Genomic DNA, 12609 nt, shown 5'->3' with positions numbered 1-12609 from the left:
CTGCTCCTCTCTCTGCTCCTCCCCTGCTCCCCTGCTCCTCACTCTCTCCTCTCCCTGCTCCTCTCTCTGCTCCTCTCTCCTCTCCCTGCTCCTCTCCCTGCTCCTCTCCCTGCTCTGCTCCTCTCTCTGCTCCTCTCTCTGCTCCTCCCCTGCTCCTCTCCCTGCTCCTCTCCCTGCTCCTCTCTCTGCTCCTCCCCTGCTCCCCTGCTCCTCACTCTCTCCTCTCCCTGCTCCTCTCTCTGCTCCTCTCTCCTCTCCCTGCTCCTCTCCCTGCTCCTCTCCCTGCTCTGCTCCTCTCTCTGCTCCTCTCTCTGCTCCTCCCCTGCTCCTCTCCCTGCTCCTCACTCTGCTCCTCTCTCTGCTCCTCCCCTGCTCCCCTGCTCCTCACTCTCTCCTCTCCCTGCTCCTCTCTCTGCTCCTCTCTCCTCTCCCTGCTCCTCTCCCTGCTCCTCTCCCTGCTCTGCTCCTCTCTCTGCTCCTCTCTCTGCTCCTCTCCCTGCTCCTCTCCCTGCTCCTCTCCCTGCTCCTCTCCCTGCTCCTCTCCCTGCTCCTCTCCCTGCTCCTCTCCCTGCTCCTCTCTCTGCTCCTCTCCCTGCTCCTCTCCCTGCTCCTCTCCCTGCTCCTCTCCCTGCTCCTCTCCCTGCTCCTCTCCCTGCTCCTCTCCCTGCTCCTCTCCCTGCTCCTCTCCCTGCTCCTCTCCCTGCTCCTCTCCCTGCTCCTCTCCCTGCTCCTCTCTCTGCTCCTCTCCCTGCTCCTCTCCCTGCTCCTCTCTCTGCTCCTCTCCCTGCTCCTCTCCCTGCTCCTCTCCCTGCTCCTCACTCTGCTCCTCTCCCTGCTCCTCTCCCTGCTCCTCTCCCTGCTCCTCACTCTGCTCCTCTCCCTGCTCCTCTCCCTGCTCCTCTCTCTGCTCCTCCCCTGCTCCTCTCCCTGCTCCTCTCCCTGCTCCTCTCCCTGCTCCTCTCTCTGCTCCTCTCCCTGCTCCTCTCAGTTCAGCGGTCACTGTAACTCAAAGATCTCTGACCTCGGTCACATGATCACACTGATCTGTTTATTATTGGAGTTCAGGGTTGAAAAATTCAAGTTGGAAACTTTCCACTGGAATTAACGGAAATAAACAGGTAATTTTCAAAAGTAAAGATCGGCCCTTTAACAGGAAACTTAAACATAGTTGAAAATATATTTTAGCATCATCTTGACTAAACCAGATTTCCTGCAGGTCCACTTGAATATCTGCTTCCTGCAGGGCTGCTGAGGCCACGCCCCCTACCTGCACAGGTGATCTCTGTACCTGGACCACACACAGACTGTTGAAGACACCTGTGAGCTCGTGGACTGCAGAATACTGTTCAATGAATGATTCAAACTTACAAATAAATCTGCTGAGATGTTTTTAATTGTTTTATTTCAAACTAAATGTTTATGTTCCGCGACCAAACAAAACATTTTTATTGATCGTTAATCGTTCACTAATTGTTTCAGCTTCATTCAGACGCAGCAGCGTCGGAGCGGTTCTGCTCAGGTCGGGCTCGCACTGATCGAGGTCACATGACAGACGTGTCCACGTGTGCTGACAGTGCAGCAGCGCCGCGTGTAGTTCATGTGTGTTCTTTAACACGCGTGTCTTCCTGCATCTCCAGAGGACTCCGTCAAAATGCCTCAAACCAGCAAGTCAGCGTGTGGCAGCAGCGTGCCGGGACCGGTATCTGCTCCAGACCAGGGCGAGCCTCCGCCACAGGACGTCAGGACTCTGGTGGATGCTGGAGATGGAGGAGGAGGAGGAGGAGGAGGAGGAGGAGGAGCTGCCGCTGCAGGAGAGCAGGGAGACCCGGAGATCATCAAATCACCGAGCGACCCGAAGAAATACAGGTGAGAGGAGGAGAGTGTCAGACAGGACGCTGCACATGATATTAGATCATTTGGTAACCATGGTAACACAATAAACACTACTAAGATTTTTTATTCCATAATTCAAAATGTTTGTAGATTTTCCAAAATAAAATGTCATTAAATTAAAGATTAGTGTTTCATTTCTTCACCATGAAATCTACAGACATGTTTACAGTGCCGAATCAGCCTGTCTGTGTTTGAACGTCACGCTGCTGCTTCACGGTGTAAACAGACAAACTGCTTTAAGTCAGACTGGGTGGAGTCTGGACCCAGGTACGACACACCTCCGACTGAAAGCTGCTTTTCATCCTGTCGGACACTCGGCAGGTGCATCGCTGTTCGTATCTGCTGATCAGCAGCTTTGAGGATCTGATGGGAGACGATGCCGAGTGTGTAAAGTTCTGTGCAGGACGAGCCCTCTTCTTCACCCGTCCTCTTCATCACCCGTCCTCTTCATCACCCGTCCTCTTCATCACCCGTCCTCTTCATCACCCGTCCTCTTCTTCTTGTCTGAGGTTGCGTTGGCAGGAACTCCTCGTGGGCGTTGTCAAAGTGTTTCCAGGCCAGATGGCTCGTATAGTTCCTCCAGTGAATTTTGGGTTTGCACAGTCTCCTCCAGCTCGATGTGACCGGAAAACCCCCAAAGGAAGGAGCCCAGGAGCTCCAGCACCTCCTCAATCTCTAACGCTATACTTCCTGTTTACATGTTGGTGTCAGGTGACGATGAATGATGTGATGTAATAGGACGTGGCTGCTCACCTCTGAACGATCTCTCCACAGATACATCGAGCTGAGTAACGGCCTCCGAGCGCTGCTCATCTCAGACTTCAGCGGTGCGGACGGGAAGGGGGAGGACAGCGGAGAGGACAAGGGGGAGGCGGAGGACGGGGAGGAGGAGGAGGAGGAAGGTGAGGAAGAAGGGGATTCTGGAGAGGGGTCGGAGGAAGACGAGGAGGAAGATGAAGAGGAGGAGCAGGACAGCGACTTCGATGAGCTGGACGAGGACAACGCAGCAAAGAAGAAGAGAGGGAGCTCTGAGAAGCAGGTGATTCAACACTGTTCACCTGCAGAGGCTCACTTCCTGTCAGCACTGCAGGTGTGTTTGAACTGGATTTAAGGTGGACTTGTCTTGTTTGCAGGCAGCAGCCGCTCTGTGCATCAGCGTGGGGAGCTTCAGCGATCCGGACGACCTGCCCGGCCTCGCCCACTTCCTGGAGCACAGTGAGTGACACAAGCTGATTTCACATGTTAGCGTGTTTCTGAGAGGCTGAGAAGAGCTGGAAAATCTCAAGATTAGTTTTCTCATCATGGACCAAATATCGTTGTTGTTGTCATCGTGTTTTAACTCCTGACTGGCTGACGTAAACGTCAGTGTGTTTAGTTTGAAACTCGTGACAGAGCGGCTCGATCAGACTTACAGGAATCTTCTCAGCGTCGTCGAGTTCATTTTGAAAAAGCTGACAGCAGAACTCGTATTACTCGTTCATATCTTCATGTAGTGTCAGATTAACAGAATGTAATCTTCATAACTCTGTTTTCATTATCGTGTTACTGTAGCAGAGTCTTTTATTTCTACAGAGGGAGTCTGACAAACCAAACACACACTGATCTATAAACGTTGATGTTTTTTATGGTCCAAAGCTACATGTGACTGAATCCTGCACAAAAACCTGATTTGAACTGTTTCTTTGGGCTGTGACCAAATTAATGTTACGTCTGTCGACACTGTCAAACCGGCGCTGTCACGTGACGTGAGCAGCGTCTCGATGAACAGCGACCACCTACCTGAGAGGAGACGATCTAAACTTTAAGGAAATGAGCTGGACTGTCTGTGTTGGTGTTTCTGATGCTTCATCTCTGTCCTCTGGTGTTCAGTGGTGTTTATGGGCAGCGAGAAATACCCGGCGGAGAACGGCTTCGACGCCTTTCTGAAGAAGCACGGCGGCAGCGACAACGCCTCCACCGACTGCGAGAGAACCATCTTCCAGTTCGACGTCCAGAGGAAGTATTTCAGAGAGGCGCTCGACAGGTGAGGCTGTCGTCCAAAACAAGATGTTTATCCTCCAGAACCAGAACGGAGCCTTGATACTGAGTGTTAGTGATGGGGAACTTCCTGTCAGGACATGAGGTTTTGGGCGTCGCCCCGCCGTGAAGGCCGGCGTCCTGCGTCCGTATCGATGGCAGGTCTTCACGGGCCATCTGGCTCTCTGATGGGAGGTCAACCGGGTCATTAACGATGACCACGAGCGCTCGGCTGCTCACCAACGGGTCGACCGATGTTCTCTCAGCAGCCTCATGGTTCCCCACAAACATTCACACTGCGAGAATGTACTGAGACAGACGGATTTCTTTCACAGATCATTGAATATTGAAGTTCAATAATCAAAATAAAAATCTTGTGTTTGATGTGATCCACATCAGGTGGGCTCAGTTCTTCATCTGTCCTCTGATGATAGAAGACGCCATCGACAGAGAGGTGGAGGCCGTGGACAGCGGTGAGTCACGTCACGTCTGTACTGAGACACTTTAACCTGCAGCATCGCCGTGCTCTGAAATAAGTTTGTCCGTCTGCCTCCATGTCTCTTTAGAGTACCAGTTAGCGAGGCCGTCTGACTCTCATCGTAAGGAGATGCTGTTTGGGAGTTTGGCTAAACCAGGACATCCCATGAGCAAGTTCTGCTGGGGTAAGACCGACTCACACGTCTGCACGAGTGGAGTCAAAGCTTCAGTTTGACGCGTCGTCACTGCTGAACGTCTGTTTCCTGTCAGGTAACGCTCAGACATTAAAGCACGAGCCCAGAGAGAAGCAGATCAACACCTACCAGAGACTCAGACACTTCTGGAAGAGATATTACTCTGCTCACTACATGACACTCGCCGTTCAGTCCAAAGGTGAACACACAAACCACCACATGTTCACATTGATCACAGCGAGTGTGAGGCTCACAGTGTTTCTGTTGTTCAGAGACTCTGGACACTCTGGAGCAGTGGGTGAGAGAGATCTTCATCAAAGTCCCCAACAAGTAAGACGTGTCACACACACACACACACACACACACACACACACACACACACCTGACGATCACATGACACTGATCCGATGAATGAAGTCTTTCTGTTTTTTGTTTCCAGCGGTGAACCTCCAGCTGACTTCTCTGACCTCCAGCAGCCGTTTGACACGCCGGCCTTCAACAAACTCTACAGAGGTCAAACACTGTTTTATTAATATTGTTCTTGTTGTTATTAGTTGTGTTAATCTTAATGTACATTAGATCGATCGGCCACTGAGCTCAGTATTCATTGAAAATATTCAGCGGTGTCACGACCCGACTATGACGAACACGAAGGAGAGATGCAGGTTGAAGGCAAAAATAATTTGTTTAATAACTTGAAACAATGAGGTGTGTTCATGCAGGAGTGTAACGTAGTGTGGCAGCCTGCTGCAGCCAGAACATGTTGCTGATCTGTGTCGAACTTTAGTGGATCAGAACGTGTCGGTATGAATTCATCTGATTTAAGTTGGATGTCTTTGACCCACAAACATGACCACAACCTGGTCTACGACGGACTCAGTAAAAAAAAATTATTATCTCATATGAACATTAGTGTGTGTGTGTGTGTGTGTGTGTGTGTTGCAGTGGTTCCTGTGAGGAAGGTTCACGCTCTGACCATCAGCTGGGCCGTCCCACCGCAGGGGAAACACTACAGGTGAGTCAGAGTCCAGACGTCTCCGTACTCAGAGTATCCAGATTACTTTTAATCTGACTGTGATGTTCTACAGCGAGTCACACTGTGTGTGTGTGTGTGTGTGTGTGTGTGTGTGTGTGTGTGTGTGTGTGTGTGTGTGTGTGTGTGTGTCAGGGTGAAACCTCTTCATTATATCTCGTGGCTGATCGGACACGAAGGAACCGGCAGCATCCTGTCACTGCTCAGGAAGAAGTGAGTCCCAAATAAATGGATTACTTTAGTATTGTAGTTACTGAGTGATGTTACATACTGTGTGTGTGTGTGTGCAGGTGCTGGGCTCTGGCTCTGTTTGGAGGGAACAGCGAGACGGGTTTCGACCAGAACACCACCTACTCCATCTTCTCCATCTCCATCACCCTCACTGACCAGGGCTACGAGAACTTCTACCAGGTACACACACACACACACACACACACACACACACACACACACAATAAGAAACTGTTGTAGTTTTGCGTTCCTGAACGCCTCACTGTCTGTGCAGGTGGTCCACTTTGTGTTCCAGTACCTGAAGATGCTGCAGACTCTGGGTCCACAGCAGAGGTCAGATCATTTAGAAAACTACACGTGACGTGAACATCACGGATCACGTTACACTTCAGCCTGACGTCTCTTAAAATCACGCTGCGTGCACGTAAACACGTCTCCTCGTCTTGTTTCATGTTTCAGGATCTATGAAGAAATTCAGAAGATCGAAGCCAACGAGTTCCACTATCAGGAGCAGGTAAGAACCTCAAATTAACGTGTTTACAACCAAATGACAACACAGGTGTGTCAGCTGGTGATCAACAATCAGCTGTAATTCATCATATGATCATTAGAGCTGCGTTAATTATGATGAGCACACAGCTGTCAATCATCTCAGATAATCGCGTGTGTGTGTGTGTGTGTGTGTGTGTGTGTGTGTGTGTGTTCGTATGGAATAATGAACTTAATTAATCCGTTAACGAGTCTTTCATCTGTGTCAGACGGATCCCATCGAGTTTGTGGAGAACATCTGTGAGAACATGCAGCTGTTTCCTAAAGACGACTTCCTGACCGGAGACCAGCTCATGTTTGAGTACGACCAGCAGGTAACCAAGCCCCGCCCCCCTCAGTGCACACCTGGTCACACGCACAGGAGTGAGTCAGTGTGTGTGTTTGTTCAGGACGTTTATATAACTGTGTGTGTGTGTTCAGGTCATCAGTGCTGCTCTGTCCCTGCTGACTCCTGACCGAGCGAATCTGCTGCTGCTGTCACCGGAGAACGAAGGTCACTGTCCGCTCAGAGAGAAGTGGTTCGGTACCTGCTACAACATGGAGGGTACGACACACACACAGTTAATTATTAATAATCTTTAATTAAATCTTATGATGTAACTTTTCTGTTAACCCTGCTGATGCTGCACTGACCTGTTAAATCTGTGGATGTTTGTTTCGTCTCACCAGACGTCTCTGAGGAGTGGGCTCAGCGCTGGACATCAGACTTTGAGCTGAACTCTGAGCTCCACCTTCCTGCTGAGAACAGATTCATCGGTCAGCACAGACACACACAGAGGAGTTAAAAACTACAAACATGGATCCGTCCCGCTCAGCTGTTCATCAGGTTGTTGTTGTTTTTCTTCTTCTTCGCTCTGCAGCGACGGATTTCACCCTGAAAACGTCCGACTGTCCGGACTCCGAGTTCCCCGTCCGGATCGTGAACACGGATCGAGGCTGTCTGTGGTACAAGAAGGACAACAAGTTCAAGATCCCCAAAGGTGAGTCCAGGTGTCACGGAGCGCCAACAGAGGCGTTCCTTTGATCATCAGGTGGTTGCTGGTTACAAACTGGATGGCTGCAGGTTCCCATGGTAACACTGAGCAAACTGCTACACGCTGTGTGAATGTACGGTGTCTCCTCCAGAACAGGTCAGGTGTGCAGCATCGGTTACCATGGTGATCTGACCAGGTTAAACAGAGACCTACCCAGACAACCAGCCAATCAGAAGCAGTGTGAAACATGTCTGATGTGGAGGCCTCTTGTATCTCAGCCGGTCAAACGGCGCCACCTGCTGGAAGAGTTGAATCATCGCTGCTTCATGAGACTAAGACTGACCTGACATGATGTTTTCTGTCTTTCAGCTTATATCCGGTTCAACCTGATCACCCCGATGATCCAGAAGAGTCCAGAGAAGTACGAGCCCGGCCCTGATTCAGGATGATGAATTTAACTTGTCGTGTCCGTCGTGTTCACCGTGTGTTCTTCCTCTTTCAGTCTCGTCCTCTTTGACCTCTTTGTCAACATCTTGGCTCACAACCTGGCGGAACCGGCCTACGAGGCCGACGTGGCTCAGCTGGGATACAAGCTGGTGGCCGGAGAGCACGGACTGGTGATCCGACTGAAGGGCTTCAACCACAAGCTGCCGGTGAGGAGACGAGCTGTGAACAGCAGCTAAAGATATTAGATATAAAGCTACAGATATTTCTACATCAGGACGAGGGAGAACACTGTTGAACTTATTAATGTGTCCACGACTTGTTTCACTGATTGTATCCTGTTACTAAGGCCAGAGTACTCGAGTAAATGTACTTCTCGGTTGGTGTTTCAGCTGCTGTTGAAGCTGATCGTGGATCATCTGGCCGAGTTCACCGCAGAGCCGGGCGTCTTCACCATGTTCTCTGAGCAGCTGAAGAAAACCTACTTCAACATCCTCATCAAACCCGAGAGGCTCGGCAAGTACGTCACTCCCTCTCTCTCGAGTTGGTTTTCTTGCCGTGTTTGTGTGACTGAACTCAGACGGATGTTTGTCTCTGCAGGGACGTTCGTCTGTTGATCCTGGAGCACTGTCGCTGGTCGGTCATTCAGAAGTATCAGGCAGTGATGAAGGGACTGACCGTCGACGACCTCCTGACCTTTGTCAGCGGGATGAAGGCGGAGCTGTACACGGAAGGACTCGTGCAGGGAAACTTCACGAGTGCGGTGAGACACGCCGACGCTCTGAATGACGCGTTCACGTGAAACTGTAAAATGTGCTTCACGTCTCATTCATAAGATCGGACACGTTCTTTGGTCTTATGAAACGTTTCCAGCTCAGTGTGATCACTCACCTCGTTTCTTCCAACAGGAGTCCAAAGAGTTTCTGCAGTACTTCATCGAGTGAGTATTCCGCTTCATTCATTTTACTCATGTTTTAGTCAGACGTGACGTTTCCACATAACAAACAGGTGAATGTGTCTCTGCAGTAAGCTGCAGTTCCAGCCTCTGTCAGCAGAGGTCCCCGTGTTGTTCCGTGTGGTGGAGTTGCCTCAGACGCATCATCTCTGCAAGGTCAAGTCTCTCAACAAAGGAGACGCCAACTCCGAGGTCACCGTCTACTACCAGGTGAGAAAAACCATCACACTTCTCTACGTTCACTAAAGAGAAGGATCGCCTCGCCCTCCTGAAGACAGTCACGTTTCTTCTCATTGTTCTCTCGTGTTCGTGGGTTTGAATCTCGGTTCTTTGTGTTGCAGTCGGGCCTGAAGAACCTCAGAGAACACGCCCTGATGGAGCTGATGGTGGTGAGTTTCCTTCAGCCTACCTTGATACCTGGAGATCAAACTTTTTGGCTGCATGTGCCATAAATCAACGCTGTAAACATTAAAGTCACATGACTGATGAAACTTGTGTTAAACTCTGCGACACACGTGTGGAAACACGCTGAGTCGTATGTTTGATGGTTGATCTGACTGTGTCCGTGTCCACAGATGCACATGGAGGAGCCCTGCTTCGACTTCCTCAGGACGAAGGAGACGCTGGGGTTAGTGTTGCTCATTTCTACTTTAACATGAAGTCAGAGTCTGTTTAATCACATGATCTCATCTCGTTTCAGGTACCAGGTGTACCCGACCTGCAGGAACACCTCAGGGGTGCTGGGTTTCTCCGTCACCGTGGAAACACAAGCCACCAAGTTCAGGTGAGCAGACCTTTTCTGCACGCCTGACTCCAGCGTAGATTTCTTTTCCTGTTTAAACACTCGTCTCGTTTGTCCTCGCAGCACGGAGTTCGTCGAGGCGAAGATCGAGGAGTTCCTGGTCAGCTTCGGCGAGCGTTTGGCGAGTCTGAGCGAAGAGGCCTTTAAGACGCAGGTGACGGCTCTCATCAAGCTGAAGGAGTGTGAGGACGCCCACCTGGGGGAGGAAGTGGACCGCAACTGGTTTGAGGTCGTCACGCAGCAGTACGTCTTCAAGCGGCTCAACAAGGAGGTGGGACGCCCTTTTAGTTCCAGAATGAAGCAAACCAAATAAAGAATCAACGTACTTCTAGAAAAATAATCATGTCAAGAGGAAATCAAATGAAACTCACCTGTCACAATTTGTTTTTTAACCTTTGGGACGAGCAGTTTTTTCTCCTAGTTATGACTTTGTATGAGAGAACAGCCAGTGTGGCTTCAGGTCTGTGGTTCTGGTTCTGTGGTTCTAACCACGCTGTGGTCTGCTGCAGATCGAGGCCCTGAAGCTCTTCAGTCAGGAGGAGCTGGTCTCCTGGTTCCTGGAGCACAGAAACACGAGCAGCAGGAAGCTCAGCGTCCATGTGAGTGTGTTCATGTTCACTGATGTCATCTGAACTGAAAACTGACAAATCCAGATTTAACAAACAGGAGTTAGTTTGTTAGTCAGTGTGGTTTGAGGTTCTGATCCACAGTCAGCCGATGACGAGGACCAACATGAAGCTAAACGATGTCCTGTGGACACATAAAAACTGAAGCTTTCCATCGATCTGTTGTTTTCAGAAAGTTACCCTGCGTGCCGTCTTCATCGTAACTTTGTGATTTCAGTGTTTAACACGTCGGTTTGAACCAACGTTAGTTGCTGCAGATCGAGGCTGTGATTCCACCAACAGCTGGTGTTCTGAGGTTAAATTTTTTTGTAAACGAAGATAATGAACTGCTTCAGTCTGTTTGTCGTCAAGATAAAGCAGAGAATATATCATAATATTGCTGATGTTGAAGTTTTCACGTCTAAAATCGGTTCCGTCTCCGTCCACAGCAGGACAGCGATAAATGTTGAGATGAATCTTTACCTGCTTTGTTTTCCGGGTCAGGTGGTCGGTTTCGGGGTGGAGGAGAACGACCCGCCGGAGCAGAGCACCTCCTGCGGCTCGGACAGCTCCGACAAACCTCCCTCCTCGTCCTACGGCGAAGTGAGTGAGCTCACCTTCCTGCCGGCCTCGTCGCCATCGCTCCAGGACGTCACGCTCATCAGCGACATCAGAGCGTTCACCTCCTCCCTCTGCCTCCACCCTTACCACAAAATCCTCAGCTAGGTCACTGCAAACAAGACCGGACGGAGGCCGAAGACATGCTCGTTAGGTCTCTATGTCCGAGATAATAAAGTAACCATGGAAACAGCTAGCGTTAATGTTTGAGCCAAAAGGACACTTTTAGAACGAAACTGAGGAACTTTTCACGTCTTTAGTTACTTTGTTTTTATGAGTGGTTGTAATAATGCTGCATTCACATCCTGTGGGAACAATCTGCGCCTGTATTCATAAAACATCCATAATCCATCTGAGAAACAACAGTTTGAAACATTTAAGACTTCATTATGTAGCTAAAGGCTTCATGTGTGCGGGCAGTGGTCTGCTGTACTGTAGCTTACAGGATATATGCAAAAAACATGATGCTGAAGGTTCCGACTCCATGACCGACCAACGAGACGTTTGCAATTCAAACTAAGGACAGATCATGTGACTCTGTCCCGCCCAGTCCTTACATTGTTTTACATGAAGCAGACACACTGAGGTCGCTTCACAGTAACAGTCTGAACTCACGGCTCGTCTATCATTGTTTAAAACACTGAGAAAAGAGTCCAACAGAACCACTGCAGCCATTAATTCAATTAAATCTTCCTAAAAACAAACATTTCATGGACCCAACAACTAATCAATCAATTAAACAGTTAATCAAAAGACTGGTCACCAGATTAACTGACAGTAATCAGTGTTGAGTTTCAGCTTCAAGTCACAGGATCTCTCCTGAACATCAACGCTGACACAAGTTGATAACTTTAAATGAATTAGTAAGGACGGATTAACTGCAGACGCTCGATAAATTCAGGCCCGGAGCTTCTCTCTGATACAAGACTCAGCTCGACTGACTCTTCGACTGTTTCCATTGTCACTGTGAAAAAATGCAAACAAACAACCGAAGTACAGAAAACTACAATCATGGCATGAAATGAGTCTGAACGTTTCCTCGCTGCTTTAAACTGTGAAATGATTTGTACGACTATTCCCAGGTGAAGTGAATGCAGCGCGATGACTCAGGGTCGGTTACGAACGACAACAAGAAGGGCAGAACTAAAAAAACAGCTGTTTTTATTTATTACGTATGATTTCCATGTTCACGTGTTCATACTGTAATAAAGGAGGATGTATATGACAAACTAAATGTATAGACTAACAGTATGTGGTGGGATGTACTGCAGTAGTTTGTGACGGCCACCAAAATAATTTCAATTAACTCGATCTGCATTTCGGCGATAATTAAAAGTACAATACTCAAAAACTTCATCAAAAGTTTGTTTTTTTTGGATTGTTCTGTCTTTAAAAGAATAAAATCAAATAATAAAAAGAGTTTTCAAGTTTGTAATGTTCCTTCACTGTGACGTCACGTTTTAACCAGCTGCTGTCATCGTCCGATTCAATCAAGTGACTTCAACCTGAAAATTCAACATCAATGGCATCTTAAATCATTTATTTGTCCTGATCGGCCGTTTGAACATCAGAAAACTAAAAAAATGTCTCACGGATTTCAGCTTCTTAAAATTTCCTGAGTAAAAACTAAAAATCTTTGACGATGGAAACTAAATTATTCACTATTTGATGACAAATATTGGACTTGTTCTGGAGTTTTCTATCCTGAGGTTACACGAGGTCCCGTGTGGGCCTTGAGGTCCTCAGCAGTATTAGTTGTTTGGCTTTGGTTGGGAACAGTAGGTGCCAGTCTATCTCAACACTGTGGTGTCCAGGGTC

The 12609-nt window shown here is 48.8% G+C and overlaps 1 protein-coding gene across 2 annotated transcripts in view; it reads left to right on the top strand.

Moving 5' to 3' along the window:
• nrd1b (nardilysin b (N-arginine dibasic convertase)) overlaps positions 1–12208 on the top strand; it is a 13865-nt gene extending 1657 nt beyond the window's left edge. For both annotated transcript variants that reach the window (XM_027290076.1, XM_027290077.1), the window contains exons 2-31: positions 1638–1866; positions 2668–2932; positions 3027–3108; positions 3763–3916; positions 4309–4382; positions 4476–4571; positions 4657–4779; positions 4853–4910; positions 5020–5093; positions 5526–5595; positions 5749–5826; positions 5904–6024; positions 6119–6177; positions 6304–6358; positions 6603–6707; positions 6814–6937; positions 7063–7149; positions 7254–7373; positions 7737–7788; positions 7870–8020; positions 8204–8331; positions 8412–8574; positions 8720–8751; positions 8838–8976; positions 9108–9155; positions 9342–9394; positions 9467–9550; positions 9632–9839; positions 10078–10167; positions 10678–12208. In XM_027290076.1, coding sequence (XP_027145877.1) covers positions 1652–1866; positions 2668–2932; positions 3027–3108; positions 3763–3916; positions 4309–4382; positions 4476–4571; positions 4657–4779; positions 4853–4910; positions 5020–5093; positions 5526–5595; positions 5749–5826; positions 5904–6024; positions 6119–6177; positions 6304–6358; positions 6603–6707; positions 6814–6937; positions 7063–7149; positions 7254–7373; positions 7737–7788; positions 7870–8020; positions 8204–8331; positions 8412–8574; positions 8720–8751; positions 8838–8976; positions 9108–9155; positions 9342–9394; positions 9467–9550; positions 9632–9839; positions 10078–10167; positions 10678–10899 — 3330 coding nt within the window. In that variant the 5' untranslated portion in view covers positions 1638–1651 and the 3' untranslated portion in view covers positions 10900–12208. The remainder of the gene's footprint in view (positions 1–1637; positions 1867–2667; positions 2933–3026; positions 3109–3762; positions 3917–4308; positions 4383–4475; positions 4572–4656; positions 4780–4852; positions 4911–5019; positions 5094–5525; positions 5596–5748; positions 5827–5903; positions 6025–6118; positions 6178–6303; positions 6359–6602; positions 6708–6813; positions 6938–7062; positions 7150–7253; positions 7374–7736; positions 7789–7869; positions 8021–8203; positions 8332–8411; positions 8575–8719; positions 8752–8837; positions 8977–9107; positions 9156–9341; positions 9395–9466; positions 9551–9631; positions 9840–10077; positions 10168–10677) is intronic.
• The last annotated feature ends 401 nt before the right edge of the window (positions 12209–12609 follow it).

Source organism: Larimichthys crocea, chromosome XVII, assembly GCF_000972845.2.
Source record: "Larimichthys crocea isolate SSNF chromosome XVII, L_crocea_2.0, whole genome shotgun sequence".
Lineage (NCBI taxonomy): Eukaryota > Metazoa > Chordata > Actinopteri > Sciaenidae > Larimichthys > Larimichthys crocea.
This window is presented reverse-complemented; position numbering and strand designations above follow the sequence as displayed.